At 43.4% G+C, this 19,252-nt stretch overlaps 1 protein-coding gene across 6 annotated transcripts in view; it reads right to left on the reverse strand.

Annotated features, from left to right (window-relative positions):
- The window catches only part of LOC127614417 (CAP-Gly domain-containing linker protein 4-like), a 51,951-nt gene that overhangs the window by 23,117 nt on the left and 9,582 nt on the right, over window positions 1-19,252 (reverse strand). For all 6 annotated transcript variants that reach the window (XR_007966508.1, XM_052085721.1, XM_052085724.1 and 3 more), the window contains 4 exons: window positions 12,058-12,176; window positions 4,518-4,763; window positions 1,752-1,887; window positions 1,402-1,533 (listed from right to left, as the gene is read on the reverse strand). Coding sequence is in view for 5 of the 6 variants with exons in the window: in XM_052085721.1 (XP_051941681.1) it covers window positions 1,402-1,533; window positions 1,752-1,887; window positions 4,518-4,763; window positions 12,058-12,176 (633 nt within the window). In the remaining variant the exon portion in view is untranslated. The remainder of the gene's footprint in view (window positions 1-1,401; window positions 1,534-1,751; window positions 1,888-4,517; window positions 4,764-12,057; window positions 12,177-19,252) is intronic.

The following is a 19,252-nucleotide window of genomic DNA, read 5'->3' on the forward strand; positions in this document are numbered from 1 at the left end:
GCTATTATAAGTTGACAATGATAGCGAAAGAAGTATGAACTTCCAACTCAGAAATCTTCTTCTCCACTTCGCCAGACACTGCCCATCACTTATCATCCACGTTAAGACTGAGTAAACCATTTATTTTGTTCTTTTTAAATGCAGGATACAGCATACGACAATTTGCTTGTGTTACAGCAATGTAAACATTCTTTTTGCAATGATCTATTTTACTGTATATGTCAACAGAGCGATCCGGTTGCGAGAAAGAATATTTCCCAAGAGATAAACAATGCAGTTATTGCGGAATGGAGGCTGATTACCAACACGGCTGTCATGTTAAGTATATCTCCCGCTGAGTAATGGGAAGGTTTCCGCTGCTGCAGTACTTCAGTTAATGCCCCAAACCACTCAAGCGACCACATAAAGAGTTATTTCTTCAGCTAACAGAATATTGGGTCATCATTTATTGATGTGATGCAGTTAATTTGAATTTTTTTGTGTGGTTGCTGTATGCTTCTTGCAGTTATTTTGGTATTACGTGGCATGTGGTCCCCAGTCGGAAATATGCATGCAACTGGATACAATGACTTACTTTTTTCTTTCTCTTAATACCAAATATGCTTCGAAACTGTTTTTGAAACATTTTTCCCCAACATCAACTCCTACATGAATAACATGTTTATGTCTATACGGATAAACAAATGTTTCCTTTTCTGCAAAACATTCATCTTTCATTCATTCATCTTCCGAACCGCTTTATCCTCACGAGGGTCGCGGGGGGTGCTGGAGCCTATCCCAGCTGTCTTCGGGCAGTAGGCAGGGGACACCCCGAATTGGTTGCCAGCCAATCGCAGGGCACACACAGACGAACAACCATGCACTCCCACACCCACACCTAGGGACAATTTAGGTGTCAATTCACTTGCATGTTCCTTAGGTTACTCCTTAATTACTATAAATAACTCTTAAGACTTTGCAAACTTCTTGAGATGCCGAGCTGACTTGCATTCCACTGCTACAGGTGTATAGAGATTACACAGCCACTTCCACTAAACTCCAATTGTCCATCACCTGTAATTAGTACTGTCCCACTCTGGTATGAAATTGTAGTCGTGATGTGTATAATGCTTTGTTTTTTTAAATTTTTCCTTTAGCAGGTTTATTTTTCAATCCGTCATCTGTTTTATTCTTTTCTGTAGCTTCCTGTTTCAACCTTATTCTGTTTGGCTGCAAATTTTTTTGTTCAATTGTTTTTGCAGGAAGTAAAGTGCTTAATTTTAGTTGTCTTTTTAATCATCACAAGAGGACTACACTGACTTTGCTTTTGGAAATTATCTCCACTCTGTTCGCAGCCATGCTGTTAGTTTATTGAGAATTGAGGATAAAGTTGTTAATCGGATTGACATTAGATGTACATACCTGAACAGGGGTTACTCTTTGTGGGAATGGTGGACAGGCCAATGCGACGATGGCGTGCGGGTGCGGGCAACTTATTGGCACTTTTGTATCTTTCCAAAGGTTTCCTTATCTTGGAGAGAGGAGCAAATACACCTGCAAAATAAATAAATACATAAATAAATAAACAAACAAACAACTAAATAAATAACTGCTCATAGTGCTTCATTACACATAGTCTTGTTAATGAATTACAGCATACCGATTTCTTGAGAACTTGAGGGATGGAAAAACTTACTCAACAAAATCAAATAAATGAAAATGTGAGAAGGAACTGATCTCCAAAACGAGCAAAAGGTAGTGCTACGACATACCATGTTTGACTTGACAGGTAAAATACTGGATGCCCGCTACAGACCCATCATTCTTCCCCTCTGGCTTGTCAAGCACAACTCCAGCCCAGAGACCACCAGAGAACTCCGTGTTGCCACAGAATTGCAGAGTTCCAACCTGTAAAGGTAGTGGCACATGCATGCTCTAGTGACGGTGAAAATAAGGAATAAACAAAAGTCATTTGCAAAACAAATCGGAGCCACATTCCTGTTTATACAAGTGGGCTGCACTTTGTAAGATCCTGTCTGACCAAATTTGGCATTGAAAATGGCTGGTTACTTTGTAAGTGGAAAACATCTTACCTCTGGGTAATCTTACCAAGACATGTTGGAAGGGCTGGATGACTACGAGATCACAAAAATGATCACGATTATTCTGATTATGATCTCGATTACAATTACTCACTGATTTCAAATCTTAGTATTTACTAAAATGACCTTGTGAATATCATGTGAAATTAAAGCCTCTTGCATTTTTTATTTTGTTACATCCACACCTTTGATACCTTGTATCTTGGCACATATTGAAGCTGTGAATAAGCAGTACTGTTCCCTCTTTATGAATGTATTTTATCTTATTTATTTTCGCAAGTCATTGGACTCAAACTTAGGACCTCGGGGATTGTATTTCGTGCCATGTCATGTGGTAATGTGTGCTGGTATGACGAAAAAAGTCCTTGGATCTTTGTATCCTTGAATTTTGAGGAGAGGAAAATTCCTTGAGTCCTTAAAACTCAACTTTGAGTATAACTTGAAAGGACGAGGAGAAAATAAATTGGTAAGAGAGTAAAATAGGGATATACAGTCCTAAAATAAAATGTAAAAAAACAAAACAAAAAGCGGCCTGTTCATGTGCCTGTTAGATTCTTTGGGGAAGTGTGTTGGCGTGCGTGGATGGATCACACACTTAGAATGAGAACAAAATAATGTTGCAATTCAACTCAATACAATTTGCTTCTCACGGATTGGGAAAAATGTGTGCCCTTAACTCATTCAGTACCAGCCAATTCTAGACCAAGTCTGAAAAGACGTTTAAAAATGTCTTTGGGAGTGAATGACTTAAGTAGTGTTCTGCAACCTGTGTTTAGGAGATTCTATACCAAGTATGTGAATATTCATTATTCCGAAGTCCATGCTAATATCCCGTAAGCGCAGGGGTGGGCAATTATTGTCCCGGGGGGGGCCAAATGAGAAACAGAAAATATTATTAGATTTATAATTATAGAATTATAGAAGAATATTAATACAGAAAGTATTATATAAAGATTTATATAACATCTCGTTTACAAATTTTTACATTGTATTTTCTTATTGTTTGTACAGTGTCCTTGGGTGGCATGAAAGGCGCTTTTAAATAAAATGCATTATTATTATTATTATTATTGTGGAGGGACAAGCCTAAAGTTAGAAATAGAAATAGAAAATAAAGAAGATAGCACAATGTCTTTGTATGCCAGTAATAATGTAACATTCTCCTCCACCATCATACTCGGCACCGGTTCTCCTCAAGGATGTGTACTGAGCCCCCTGTTGTTCGCGCTCTACACATTTGACTGCTCTCCGACTCTTATTAGCGGTCCAGTTTGCGGAAAGTTTTTAACATGATAACAATCAAACCATTCTAGGAAATGTTCATTTACTCGAGCCACAAGCAATTCACTCTGAGCATGGAAATTGCCAGAATCGGACTGAGTAAGAATCGCTTGCTTGTTTTTCAAAGTCTCGTACATTTGAGTCTTTCCGACTCCAGGCGTCTCCTGAATGTTTCGTACTTTGTTACCCGCTTCGTTTAATCAGATACAGTACATATCACTTTCCCTTCCATGGTCATTACTCTCTCCCTCTTTCTTCGTCTTCCCCTCCCTCCCTGTGCTCTGCAACTTGAAGTAACTGCGCCACCTGGTGTTGAAATACCTGTCATTATAAGTCCAAATGAAACAAATGCAATCAAACCTTAATTGTGCACCAATCTTTGGCGGGTCGTGTCAATGGGCTATTACATTGACTTTAGTATTACCACAACCAATGTTTGAAAAACAAAGCAATTCTTGTATTAAAATTAAATATGTAATTTATTTACTTGTTTTGTTGTGTTAGTTTTACAGTAAACCCCAACTACGGTGTCATTGAACATGGTCAGGGTCAGCAGAATCACATAAGCTGCACGCTTGGTACGCAAGCAACATGGTGCATTCAGGATATGCTCTCATTGTAAAGGTACTGCGCCATTCTACACTTTAATAGTTTTTCTTCAATTTAAAACGTTTTAAAGATCAAGAAAGGCCAAAATCTAAATCACGTTTAACACATTTTTAACCTTGAAAACCACACATTGTTAACCGAGGCAAAGCAATTTCAATTCTCTCGTCTTCCTATTCTTCCAACTCCTTCTTTTGCCTCTGGGTGCAATACTGTGTATAGATCGTGAGAGTTAGAGTAAATAAGGGAAAATATATCAAAGCCAGAGTCCAGGTGGAAAAGAAAGTGTTGATGAGTCCATCCTGGCATGTGCCGGGTTTATTCACAGAGCAGCCCCCAAACAGTAACTATGGTTCACTGTTTTGAAGAAAGGAGTGATGGAATTGGTGTGAAACAAACACTTATTTCAGACACATTAACCGACAACTCACTCATTACAAGTAGGAAATTTAGTTTTCCTTGTACCTCAGAAGGTGTTCATAAACAATCTTTTATCATCAAGGGTTGAGTTTTAAGAAAATAATTAACTCAATAAGACGAAGCACAAACCTTCTGCCCAGCTATCACCACACGGTCACCGAGTTGGATTCCCATGGAGGCGAGCTTTATCCGGGCTTTTTCGGAAAGAGCAGGAGGGGTCTGGACTTGCAATGTTAAAGGCAAGGAGCTGGGCTGTGGCAAATCCACTCTAAGTAAAGTCCGCAGCTCTTTGGCCAGAGCAGCAGCATCTGCCATCTCTAAGGGCATATTGAGAGGATCAGGAACAACATCAGCTGGGTACTGGCCCTTATCATCCTGTAATATAAGACCAAAGACGACAAAATATAGTTATTACATTAAAAAAAATCATCCATAGAGATTACTGAATTTATGAAGAAAAATCCTCTCTATGATTGAATTGGGATTGTCGGAGAAGTACAAATGCTTGAAGCGCGCCAACTCTTGGAAATGTCATCAACCTTCAATCAGCCAAACTTGTTTCCATCCCTTGCATACATTAGGATGAGATGATACTTGCTAAACTGACTATGAAAATATCCATCCATTTTCTGAACCGCTTTCTCCTCACAAGGGTCGTGGGGCGTGCTGAAGCTTATCCCAGCCGTCTTCGGGCAGTAGGCGGGGGACACCCTGAACCGGAAAATCGCAGGGCAGACATAGACGAACAACCATCCATACTCACAATTTTGAGTCTAAATTGTACCTAGGTGTGAGTGTGAGCGTGGATGGTTTGTTCAAACTTTCAGTGTTCAATCAGCCTGCCATGCATGTTTTTGGAATGTGGGAGGATACCGGAGTACTCAAAGAATACCCACGCAGGCATGGGGAGAACATGCAAACTTCCACACAGGAAGGCCATAACCGGGATCGAACCCACGGCCTCTGCACTGTGAGTTGGACGCGCGAACCACTGGCCCAATGGGACGCCTATGAAAATAATAGGACACATAATTTCAGAACTTCCCATAGTGCAGGCTCCAACCTTATTCCCTCAATAGCGCTCCTTCATGCTGTACAGATAATGTTATTATTAGCTGGGAGAAACAGGCACGTAATACAGAAAAGTTACTACACCAGTACTCTATAAATCCTCCAGTGCATGATCACATTATTCAGGGGTCTGGTGTTGATTTTTACAACACTTGCGTCAGCTCAAGTAGTCATAAAAACATACTGTCGGCACTCTCTCGCAAGTGTTACGTTCTTATTTTGTCTATCGCTGATAGTAGAGGAAGTGTGGGAAAAACAAATGCTGACCATTGCGGAGCAAAGTCAAGCAGATTCTTCAGTTTGGAATAAACAGAGATGGGCAACTCGGTCAATTTTGCCAGTCTGTCATTCATTATTTCCCAGTAAATACGCCACCCATCCGTCAACGTCAGTCCATCATTATTTAAAAACCGTAACTAAACTGTCATTGTCAGTCTGTCACCCCGTCACACTAATTTTAACCATGCTTCCATTACATACACAAATACATCCGGGGCACTGTATCCATTTTTAAAACTCCTCTTATCTCAAAGGAAATAATTTTGAACAGTTATTTTATCTTTGGAAGATCATACCTTTGTTTTTACCAGTCCCCCTTTTCAATGTGTCACTGTTTACAGACCTTTGTTTTAGGAGAGACTTCAGAGTTCTTATCGATTTAATGCACTACCTCTGACAGAATTTTAATAAGAGGTCATTTGAACCCTTTCAGGGACAGCGGTTACTACAGTGGACGGCTTATCACGTTATCAGGTTACAGGGTGCAGGAAAGGGTTAATGTGCACGTCGACGACATCTCGGACCCGCTGTCCAGAGAATTTTTCAATCTTTTAAACTGCTTGGATTTTAAGCAGCATGCCTCATAGCCAACTCACAACGGAGGTCACACCCAGGACCTGGTCAGAACCTACGGCCTGTCCATTAGTGTGTGTCAGACCACTACCGTGTATAATTTAAAATCAGTAGTTTTATTCATCAGGAGGCCCCTGGCGAGAACAGTGAGGAAACAGGACCTTACTTCTGGGCTGGCTGCTAATTTTATGGAGATTTTAAAGAGCACTCCTGCTAACATTCTACCTGCACCCTGTGATTTTATTGTTGATAATTTTAACAGGAATTTAAAATGAACATTTAACTCAGTAGCACCACTTTCAACAGAAACTATAAAAATAAATAACGGTACCCCCTTGGAGAAATGATGCAATTAATAAATGAAAAAGAAATTGCAGAAGTGCACAGAGGGGGTGGAGAAAAAGTAAACTTACAGTTCACTGTGAAGTATGTGAACAATAAAACAGTCAAACAAGCAAGAGCATCTTATTTATCAAATCTCATCACAGTTAATGAAAACAATTCCAGATTTCTGTTCTCCACTGTTGACCTTTGAACAATTCCAAATACCACTCTGTGTTAGCATTAACTCCTGCTAGAAAGCTCAAGATGAAAAGGAACTTCACCTTTCAGTGTGACAATGATCCAAAGCACGCGTCCAAATCAACGGAATAATTGTTTCACCAAAAGATGATTAAGGAGAATGGCCCAGCCACAATCCAGACCCGTTCAAACAGCTTCTTCCCTCTCGCCATTAACTCCCCAAACACGGACCCAAATCTAGAGTGGCTCTTTGCATTTTTGTACAAGCCTATAGAACGGTATTACCGCAATAATCCTTGTAGCTCCAGCTCTGTACATACTTGTTGATCAATATTCCCCAGCACCAGACACTTTAAAGGCCCCGAGGACTTCCTGTATAATTGCATTCCTAAAGTTCTATGACAATTATTGCTACTGGTCACTTGAAAAATGGCGCAACGTTTATCTGCGGCAACTGCACAACCGTCATAGTACTGTACTGCACCACTGATCACTTCATCTCTGCTCGATGACTCTGCACATTGTCGCACAGCTGCCATTGGGTAGTTCCACCGCACGACGGTACCATGACATTACGGAAAGCCTTTGGATACTTATATGTCATGTCCTTGTTTTTCAGAGTTGCTCGTTAGTGCACTACGAGCCTGGACTACTGGAGACAAATTCCTTGTGTGTTCTACATACTTGGTCAATAAAGATGATTCTTATTTCTGATGACATTTGCGGGGTGATCTGAAGAGGGCTGTGCACAGGAGTTGTGCCCCCTGCGAATGGATAGATTTGGAGCCTTTTGCAAAGAAGGTTAGGCAAATATATCAAGATGTGCCACACCGACAGACTCCAGTTTTCTCCCCCAAAAAGACTGAGTGTTGTAATAAAAGCCAAAGGTGCTTTCAGGGTGTGGTGGGGGTGACTGTGTGCACTAAGTATGCTGGCGGATAAACAGCATCCAAAATTGGGGGGTGAAATTATCCATTGATAATGCCTATTATTAACCAAAACAGGAAACGTGATGAGCAAGTGGCAACATTGTTGCATTATTATCGCCATCCTGCTGGGCTTGGATTCAGGGAAAATAAATAAATAAATACATTGAATCCTACTTGAATAAATTACAAAGAGGATGCTTATGATTGCATGAACAGTGAGCCTTGGAGTAGTGGTGAAAATAATTTCTAGGGTGACATTCCGGTAGTTAATGATGTGAATAAGTGGAGAGGAGTGACAATAGAAGTTGGGGTAATTGGGCCGAACTCATTTTTGCCTACACAATGTGTTAAGAGCATTTCATTTCAACAAATTATGATTTTGTTTGCTGCAACACTGGCCTCATATCCTCCACTGGTCGATGTACTAACACCACCTCTCTCTCTATATTAAGATTTTCAAACATCAACCTTCCTTACATGGTTTTTAACGTTGGTGAGAAAAAAAACCCCGCTGCAGAATGGAATGAGGGATTTTCCTGATTACAGCACAAAGTGCTTTGGTGACAGCTAGTGGAGAGTTGGTGCATGGTTGAGGATCATGTCTTCCTATTTCAAGTCAAGTCAAGTACAACTTTATTGTCAAATGCGCTGTATGCGCAACATACCGCACAGATGAAAATTTCAAAAGACAGCAGTTGTCAATTTTATCGCTTGAATCATTTGAATATAAATGAGCAAAAGGATAACATACAAAAATACATATCAACATATCATCAACATTACAATAGCTGGCAACACTTGTCATAACATTCAAAGTAACGGCCAAAATGATTCAACGGTAAAATTGTTTTTTTTTAAATTAACAACAATTATTTTATAAAATAAGGCAATGCTAAACATTTTCAGCAGCATCCAACAATAAAAGATTCCGCAAAAACAAAAAGAACATAAAAAGACAGTATCTACAGATAATTGTGAGCCCTGAAAGAGTTGATACTAAATTACGTTTTTACAACAAGCAATACGACAGAACGCGAAATTTTGCCAAGAATCTATTTTGTGGTCATGTGTTATCGTGAACATCTGTTGTCTGGCTGTAAAAGCCAACCGTAGAACTTTAATAATCTGTTATTTCAATAAAGTGATGCCACCCTTTCGGAACTAATTAAATGCTAAGAATTTCCAAATAATTCAATGTCCATCCATTCATTTTCCAATCCGCTTTATCCTCGCCAGGGTCGCGGGGGGTGGAGCCTATCCAGAGTTGCCAGCCAATCGCAGAATAATTCAATACTTTAAAAAATGAATCAATCAAATAATTTAGGAATGCTTTCAGCTCTTCGGTGTGAGGAATGAAAATACGTACTTGATTTACAAGATCATCAACAGAAGACTTGGCTTTTGCATGGTTGATGCACACAAAAGAGTTTTATGATACAAATTTCAGTTCTAAAGAGTTGGGATCAGCATTTTCTGTGTTTTACGACTGCTACAAAAAAACGAGTTCAAGTTTTAATAGATTGCAATTTGTATTACAAACAAGCGGGGCGGAAAATGTTGCCCTATGAAATACGGTGGAGTCAATTTTAAGAGTCCTTCGAAGATACAAATTGCTCCAGTAAAGATGCCAGACCTTCAAACAGAATAGAACAAAACTATTAGCGGATTGATCGTTATAAAGTCATGTCAGGCATTACTTATACTTTCCATTTATTGAATAATTATTAATAACGACTTGAAATATCATAATGCGGGAAGGATAGCCATTACCTTGTCATCCTCCTGCCACCATATGCTAACTGTCAAAGTGAAGTCTTTAAGCACTGAGCCTGGAACTGGCAGGACAGTATTTTTTTTAGTTATTCATTTCATGATCTTTTTTCCCTTTTTTTATTTTGTTTGTTTATTTGAACAACCAGAATCGTAGTCACTATAGTTAGTGTTATTTGATATGAGTAAAAAAAAGAAAAGAAAAGCTTACCACTACAAACAACACCAAATACACAGTTATGCCGTGGGGTCTAGTCAGATTCCAATTCAGCTCAGTGACTATGATGATGTCATATTGGCAAACTCAATCGCGTTTGTGAAAACGTGATCATGATGAATCTGCTGGACGAATCTGTTCCACAAATGTTCGAGTGACTGGCAGTGGTTGAGGTCACCCATACTGTAATTGGAACCACAACTCCCACGACTGCCAAGCAATTACAAACTGACCCTGATGACATCACGTAACTCCTGCACTTTTCGAGAGATGTTGGGGTCTGATAAAACCATGGGAACTTGGCCTAAATTCAAGTGTGCGGAAGAAAAACAGACACGACTTCACTCCTCATGCTGTGAATCTCGGCTACAGAACTGCTAAGTACAGAAAGTGCAGAGATATACTGGATAAAACAAAACTAAACAAAACATTTCAAGAGTTACCTTGTCAAGGACCTCAAACGAGGGGGACGATTCACCTTCCAGTAAACCTCCCAACATGACAATGAACCAAGGCACACAACTATGATAACACACAGCGGTTTTGAAACAACTCGATGTGATGCCGTACCCAGCGGGAGACTTGATTGGAAATCTCCGGGGGGAAGACCTGAAAATTGCTGTCCATCAACATGCCCCAAAGCTCAGCAATGAAAGAATAATAGCAAAAAATAATAATAAAATAAATCCCCAAACTGTCAAGAGTCTGTATTTAGCCCGGGGCAAAAAAAAAAAGGGCTCCTCTAACTACTGAGCAAAAACAATCACATTTCAAAACATATTTTTGTTTTTCTCGTACATTCCAAAACCTTGCTACCGCCCCTTACGCCTGAAGTCAGCTGGGGCAGGCTTCAGTACACCTACGACCGTAATGAGGGTATGTGCGGTGTACAAAATAGCTGTATGCCTTTGCCATTCAGGGGCAGCAAGATGGTGGGGGTGGAAAAAAAGTTATTCTGCTTATTTTATCCAAAGGTGGCAACATACCTTATTAAATATACCGTATTTTCCGCACTAAAAGATGCACTGGATTATGAGGCGCATCATCAATGAATGGTTATTTTGTACATTTTTTTTCATACATTGGACACTTCAAATTATAAGGCGCAATCTACAATGCCTCCACTAGATGGTGCTACGCTCCTTCCATTCAACTCGAGTGGCGTCCGTTCAACTTGAGAGGCATTCATCACCGCCTCTGAAAAATGTAAATTAACTATTACTGTACTTAAATGAAACTCCGAAAATTGAAAATAATGCATCAAAACAGAAAATCAAGCGAGGAAATCACAAAATACATTCTGTATCCCCCTACAGAATGTATTTTGTGATTTCCTCGCTTGATTTTCTTTGTGGTTTCAGTAATAATTAATTAATGTTATTCGGAGGCTGCCATGAACGCCTCTCGAGTGGAACGGAAGAAGGCACGGAGACGGACAAAAACGTACAGTACCCGTATTTGTTGAGACTGTGAAAACCATTAATAAAGTCTGCGTTTAAAAAATAAAAAATAAAACCACAGCTCTCCTTTTTTCAACAAATACAGGTGAGTCTTTGTCCGTCTCCGTGCCTTCTCTTATTCCGTTCAACTCGAAAGGCGTTCATGACTGCCTCCGAAAAACGCATTGACATTTCCTTGATCATAGCACCACGGCTATTACGGTAGTCGTTATTTATTCCTTTGTTGGGTATTCACAAATGATGAAATCACAATATAAATTCTGTAGGGGTGGCTATAGAATTTATTTGTGATATCCTCGCTTGCTTTTCAGTTTTGATATATTATTTTCAAATTTCGTAGTTTCATTGAAGTAATCATTAGTTTACGTTTTTTGGAGGCGGTCTTGAACGCCGCTCGAGTCGAACGGAAGAAGGCACATAGGCAGACAAAGACGTACCTGTATTTGTTGAGACTCTTTTAAAAAATGAACACCACAGCTCTCCTTTTTTCAGAGCTGCAACAAAAAAAATGTAATAAAGCAGTGACGCAGTTCACTAAACCAACAGTAAGTTAAAACATTGGAAGCATGTCTCCAGGAAGGAGCCATCTTGGAGTCGATGTATTATCGTAATGACCATACAAAAGACGCACCGGATTTTAAGGCGCTCTGAGTTTTTAAGAAAATTGAAGACTTTTCGGCGCGCCCTATAGTGCAGAAAATACGGGAATAGAAAAAGAGGCAACCGGTCTGCTAGCCTAGTTTCCCATTTTCACATAGCACTGTACTGAATGAATGGTGGGAAAACGTCACTGTACTGTACTAATGTAGAAAAATACAAAAGTAGACACAGAGGACCCGGTAGCTTACTTTGAAAGCAGGATTGGCCCCCAGCTCCAAGAGACATGAGACAGCTGATGTGCACAGGTTAGACGCAGCAATGTGCAGGGCGGTGCCAAAGTCAAAGTCACTGCAGGTCGCATCTACGTCTTAGAGAAACAGAAATGAGGAGAAGGTTTTTTTTTCTTTCTTTTCAATTTTGTACAGTATGTTTCTTGTTTCTCTACTCATCAAGATTTTGTGTAGGTACCAAAATGATTTTAAGTCAGCACTAATTCAAACAGTGAAATGAAAAACAACTTAAATCTGTTGTGGTGAGACCAATGTGTTTAGATGGGTCGAGTTGCTCCAAAAAGTATTTGCACCAATGCCATTCTAATTATTTTCCTCAAACAGAGGCAGTTATGTTTTGCCTGCACCTATATGAATTTTGATTTTGTGACAATGGCAGAGAAGGAAAAAGAAAAATGAACTTATGTGAAGACTCTGAAATGTTTGCAATGATTTTTTAAAGGCTGTGGAGGAGGATATTGAGCTCAAAGCGAGATCCAAGTTGTTTGAAAGTTTTGGGATTCTAAATCTCATACCGAGCTGATGGCAAGACATCCAGCAGAAGGGTAGATGACAATTTATTGGGTCCAAATCAATGTCAGATGAAAAGACAAAGAAACTTTGCAAAGGAAATTGTGCTTACAGTTTTGTTGATGTATTTATATGTGAACAAGGAGGAATGGAAAACAATGATCTTATGAAAGAGTCAAGTCAAATATTTTCTAAAAAGAGGTAAAGATGATTCAAATTTACCCGACAAAGGCATTGTTTTTAAAAATCTCTTCTGGATTATCAGTAGTCTGTAGAGTGTAGAATGGAAAAAAAAGCACTATGATACAAAGTCAAATGAGTAGGTGGATGAATGAGGGGAAAACCTTTTTTCACTATACCAAATATTTCCATTGATCTTTTGGTTACAAGATTAACATGATTATTCCAGTTGAGACATTAATCCAATCATGCACCCATAAACTTTGTCCGAGGTGGTAGAGAAATGTCAAGACCATTAATGAACATTTTGACTTCTTGTTTTAAGTGGTTTTATCTCATAATTCAGTGCTTACAAATTTTTTGAGACATTTTAAATCATCACTAATGGCAGACTCGTATCTTCAGCAAATAATAAGGGGATAAGTCGTTTATGTAGGTCAAAGGTTCTCCAAATTCATACACCAAGTACCACCTCAAAAAATTCTTGACTCTCCAAGTACGACCATCATTAACATAATAATGCTATAGCATTGCAGTCCTGAGCATTCATCATATACAAAATTTTATTCCTGAGAAGTATCTTTCATATTTTTGTCAACCACTCGAGCATTAGTATTTATCGTATGTATTGCACATAATAGTTCAAGAGAATTTAAAAAAATAGTAAACTAAAATATTAAATTCGAATGTAACAAAAAGTACAACTGAGCTGTCCTTCGGCAATGAATCCCTCAAAAACCACTAGAGGGTGCCCGTGTACCATTAGTGGAACTCCTACCACACTGAGAACTACAGTGCTAATTTAGGTTAAAAGTAAAACTAGATCCAAGGGGTCACTCCTTAAGACGTTCTATAACTCGGTGGTGGCCTCGGCCATCTATTATGGCATTGTCTGCTGGTCAGGCAGCATCTCGGCCCGGGACAGAAAGAGACTGGAGCGACTGGTCAGGAAGGCCAGTTCTGTCCTGGGTTGCTCCCTTGACACTCTGGAGGAGGTGGGCAACAGACGGATGCTAACTAAGCTAAAAGCTATGATGGCCAGTCCCTCCCACCCCCTGCAGCCCGCCCTGACAGCACTTGGTAGCTCCTTCAGCCAGAGACTGTTACACCCGCGCTGCAAGAAGGAGAGATACCGACGCTCGTTCCTACCGACTGCTGTCAGGCTGATGAATAAAAAATAACAATCATAATAATAATAATAATAATTAAATGATGTGAAGGTAAATTGTAAATAGTACTGCGATTTATCCATTTGTGTTCATATTTAATTGAATTTATTTATTTATTTAATTGAAAGATGTTTGTTGTTGTTGTTTTTTTTTCTCTTCTTCTTTCTACATACATTCTTGCTGCTGGAGGCTGTAAATTTCCCCATTGTGGGACAAATAAAGGATATCTTATCTTATCTTATCTTATCTTAATTCTCTCTCATTGCTGATGAGATTGGGTGGACCAGTTGCAGCAAAGCGCACTTAGTAGAATACAGTGCACTCCGCTTAATAGAACACCATTGGGCCGAAGCGCTTCTGTTCTACTAAGCGGAGTTTCTATTAACCGGAGACACTTTATTAGGTACACCTTCAGACACGTCGACGACCAAGTTATGCACGCAGAAAAACCCCTGCTGACGAGTTAGAAGAGATATTTCGACTGTGGACGTCCATATCTTTAATCAAACAACAAAACAACAACTTGAATCAACTTCAAACATCTCAAATCACGAGAAAAATTTCGTTACTTTTGTCTGGAAACAGGAGTCCGTAATTTTGCGGTTGACTTCCCTCTCAATGCGCTGGATAAGAGGGAAGTCCTGGAAACCGCGGGCGTACCTTCTGAGAATCCGGCAATGCATCGTATCGTCTGAGTATGTCCTTCTTATCCGCAGGTGATAGCCCTCGTCTCTTGAATGAAGTTGAAGCCATTGTGACGTGCGTGTGTCTATGTGTGGAGTGACGCGTGCTACCTGTTACTGTATACGGCTAGAACTACCGCGTTTTCTCGAAATAGTGGTGCAGTATCGCGATAGCTATACTTCGAAAACCACTAGTTTACAATGTTCATTGCTTACGGCCTGTTCTATTAAGCGGAGATCTGTTCTACTAAGCGGAGTATCTTTATAGGAAATTGCATTAGGCAAATCCGTTCCAGAGCCTTTTGCTCTATTAAGCGGATTACTCTATTAACCGGTGTTCTATTAAGCGGAGTGCACTGTATTTGTTACAAGAGCCATATTACTTTTTCAGGACTTGGCAGATCAAAACGGGAATGAGAAAAAATAATTTAATAAGGCTACACGGGCTCACATCAGGCCCCTTTTTGTTCGATGCCAAAGAAGAGCTGGTACGGACCCAAAAAAACTCCCATAAGCCGCAAAGAGCCTCATGCTTTCCTGTCATCTCAGAAGGACGAGTCGCTGAAGTTTGCTTTCCGTTCAGCAACTCATTGGCAAGGTACCAAGATGACTTAACATCCTGTTAATGGCTGTTATGTCCTGAATGTTCATGTTTGACTAGACAACACACACACCACCCACACACACACGCCCACGCACACACGCCCACGCACACACACCACTTACGGTACTTAAATTCAGGTTGACATTCCTAAAATAGTCTTCTCCTGAATGGCCTCAATATTGTAAGTTTATTTTCACTTTTGTCTGGATTAATTGGCTATGAAGACATATATAAATAAGTGAAGTCGATTTTATGTGTCACGATCTGCCCGAAGCGATAATGATCGCTCCGTGCAGAACGAAAAAATAAAGGATTGGATCCCCGGAAAACAGACAACGAAAGAATTTTCTCAAAGCAAAGAGTGTCTTTAATGACAAAAACAGAAAGAGCCCGACAGGGAAAAAACGGAAACACAAAACGCTGGTCAAATAAGGACCAGGGAAGAAATAAGGAAACAACTGAAAACGCTCGCTGAAAAAACAAAGTGCGAGGAGCTACTGATTAGGCAATATCTAAGTATTCAATTTAGTGACTAACGCGAATGGCAAGAGTCAAGGCCGCAAGGCAAGAAGGCAACGAGTAATCTACAAATAGAGGAGTTAGCACGAGAGATCAATGGCACGGTGAGGAATTCTCCGGCAGTGGGAGAACTGCCGGAGTCTCATTAATATAGGAGGGTAATCAGCCCGAAATTACGGACAGGTGCGCAGATGGCGGGTGAGAAAACCCGCCACCTGCTGGCGGACACGCGACGTGACAGTACCCCCCCCTCAATGGACGCCTCCCGGCGGACTACCCGGCTTGGATGGATGTGTAGCGTGGAAGTCGCGCAAAAGGGATGGATCAAGGATCCAGGAGCGAGGCACCCACTGCCGCTCCTCAGGCCCGTAGCCCTCCCAGTCGACCAGATACTGGAACCCCTTTCCCCTGCGCCGAGAGTCCAGGATGGCACGAACCGTGTACACCGGGTCACCGTCGACGACCCGCGGAGGGGGCGGCGGCGTGGGAGGAGGAGCCAAGTCACTGGAAGACACGGGTTTGAGTAGGGAGACGTGGAAGACGGGGTGAACCTTCATGGTGGGCGGCAGCCGGAGCCTGACTGCAGACGGACTGATGACGGCCTCGACCTCGAACGGTCCAGTAAATCGGGGTCCCAGTTTCGCAGACGTGCCGGCCAGCCGAAGATCCCTAGTCGCCAGCCACACCTTCTGTCCTACCACGTATGAAGGAGCCGGGCGCCGGCGACGATCCGCGATCCGCTGGTTCCTGGCCGCCGTGCGGGACAACGCAGCCCGGGCCTCCTTCCACACGCGATGGGCCCGCTTGAGGTGGTGCTGCACAGAGGGGACCTCCACCTGCCCCTCCTGGGACGGGAACAGCGGCGGCTGGTACCCGTAGGCGGCCATGAAGGGGGACCTACCAGTGGCAGAAGAGACGAGGGTGTTGTGCGCGTACTCCACCCAGGGTAAGTGGTCGACCCAGGATGAGGGACGGTGAAGGCACACACAGCGGAGGGCCGCCCCCAGATCCTGGTTGGCACGCTCGGCTTGTCCATTGGACTGGGGGTGGTACCCCGAGGTCAGACTGGCCGTGGCCCCGAGGGACCGGCAGAACTGCTTCCAGACGCGGGATACGAACTGGGGCCCCCGGTCCGAGACAATGTCCAGTGGAATGCCGTGGAGACGGAAGACGTGTTCGACAAGGAGGTCGGCGGTCTCCAGCGCCGACGGCAACCTGGACAAAGGAACAAAATGAGCCGCCTTGGAGAAGCGGTCCACGATCGTGAGTACGACAGTTCGACCCCGGGAAGGCGGGAGACCCGTGACAAAGTCCAGGGCGATGTGGGACCACGGGCGAGGAGGAATGGGCAACGGCTGGAGCAGTCCCGCCGGCGGCTGATGGGACGACTTGCCGCAGGCGCAGGAGGTGCAGGCCTTGACGAACTCCGTCACGTCGTTGCGGAGCTCCGGCCACCAGAAACGCTGGGCGACGAGTTGCACAGTCCGGTTCACCCCGGGATGACACGCCACCTTGGACCCATGTCCCCACTGCAGAACTTCAGATCGTAAGGGAGGAGGTACGAATAGCCTCCCTGCTGGGCACTCCGTCGGCACCTGAACCCCCTCCAGGGCTGCCTGGATCCGCTGCTCAACCTCCCACTGGACGGCCCCCACGACGCACCGGGCCGGGAGGATGGTCTCCGGGGATCGATCCCTCCCCGCAGGCTCGTGGAGACGGGAGAGGGCGTCGGGCTTGGTGTTCTTAGACCCGGGAGAGTAGGTGAGGATGAAGTCGAACCTGGTAAGGAAGAGGGCCCACCGGGCCTGACGGGCGTTCAGTCTTTTGGCGGAGCGGAGGTAGGCGAGGTTCTTATGATCCGTGTAGACCGTAAAGGGTTCCTTTGCCCCCTCGAGCCAGTGCCGCCACTCCTGCAAGGCGGTCACAACTGCCAACAGTTCACGGTTGCCCACGTCGTAATTGGACTCAGCGGCACTGAGTCGACGGGAGAAGAAGGCGCAGGGGTGCAACTTCTGGTCGACCGGAGAGCGCTGGGACAGCACAGCCCCCACCCCCGAATCCGAGGCGTCCACCTCCACGATAAAGGGGAGATCAGGATCAGGGTGCTGTAGTACGGGGGGACTGGTGAACGCCGCCTTCAGGTTTGCGAACGCCGCATCCGCGGTCGAATCCCACTTAAATGGGGTTTTGATGGACGTAAGGCGGGTTAAGGGGAGCGCCTTCTGACTATAACCGCGGATAAAGCGTCGGTAGAAGTTGGCGAACCCCAGAAAGCGCTGCAGTTCCTTGCGATTGGACGGAACCGGCCAGTTAGTGACTGCACGCGTCTTAATGGGGTCCGCCCTTAACCTGCCCTGTTCAATAATGAACCCTAGGAAGGAGATGACGGGGACATGGAATTCACACTTTTCTGCCTTGACGAAGAGCCGGTTCTCCAGTAGACGTTGTAGCACCAGCCTAACGTGTTGCTGGTGCTCGTGTAGTGACTGGGAAAAAATTAAAATATCGTCAAGGTAAACGAAACAAAAGATGTTTATCATGTCCCTTAGCACATCATTAATTAGATTTTGAAAAACGGCAGGGGCGTTGGTGAGCCCAAAAGGCATAACCAGGTATTCAAAATGACCCAGAGGGGTCTTAAAAGCCGTCTTCCACTCGTCACCCTCCCGGATGCGAATCAAGTGGTAAGCGCTGCGCAAGTCTAATTTGGAGAAAATGGTGGCTGACTGCAATGGGGCGAAGGCGGAGTCCAGCAAGGGTAGCGGGTATCTATTCTTAATTGTTATCTCGTTTAATCCCCGATAGTCTACGCAGGGTCGCAGGGTCTTGTCTTTCTTCCCTACGAAGAAAAAACCCGCCCCTAACGGTGAACGCGATGGTCTAATAAGACCTGCGGCGAGCGAGCTGTTGATGTACTCCGTCAATGCCTCGCGCTCGGGTTGGGACACCTGATACAGCCGCGAGGTCGGCAACGGAGCGCCCGCCTGCAGGTCTATAGCACAATCGTAGGGGCGGTGTGGGGGCAAAGAGTGGGCACGATCCTCGCTGAACACCTCCTTTAGATCCCGATAGCAATCCGGCACTCCGTCAAGGCAGATCTCCTCGGGGGGCGTGACACGTTCATGCTTCCCGACGGCCGATTGAAGACAGTGCTGGTAACAATATGGGCTCCAGCTGTCTATCGCTGGGCGCGCCCAGGAAATCACGGGATTGTGTGTCTTCAGCCAGGGTAACCCGAGAACGATCGGGGCATTGCGAGACGGCATTAGGTAAAAACGGCGATGTTCGACATGGTTGCCGGACAGTAGGAGTTTCAACGGCTCCGTCCTATGCGTAACTACCGCCAGGAGGCGCCCATCAAGATCACAAACCCGCTTCCTATCTATCAACCTCTCCACGGAACAACCCAGCTCGGATGCGAGATCGGTGTCCATTATACAGTCATCAGCCCCCGAGTCAACCAGAGCCCGAACCCGCCACGACCGGGA

The sequence above is a fragment of the Hippocampus zosterae genome, chromosome 14 (genome assembly GCF_025434085.1).
Source record: "Hippocampus zosterae strain Florida chromosome 14, ASM2543408v3, whole genome shotgun sequence".
In the NCBI taxonomy this organism is placed as follows: Eukaryota; Metazoa; Chordata; class Actinopteri; order Syngnathiformes; family Syngnathidae; genus Hippocampus; species Hippocampus zosterae.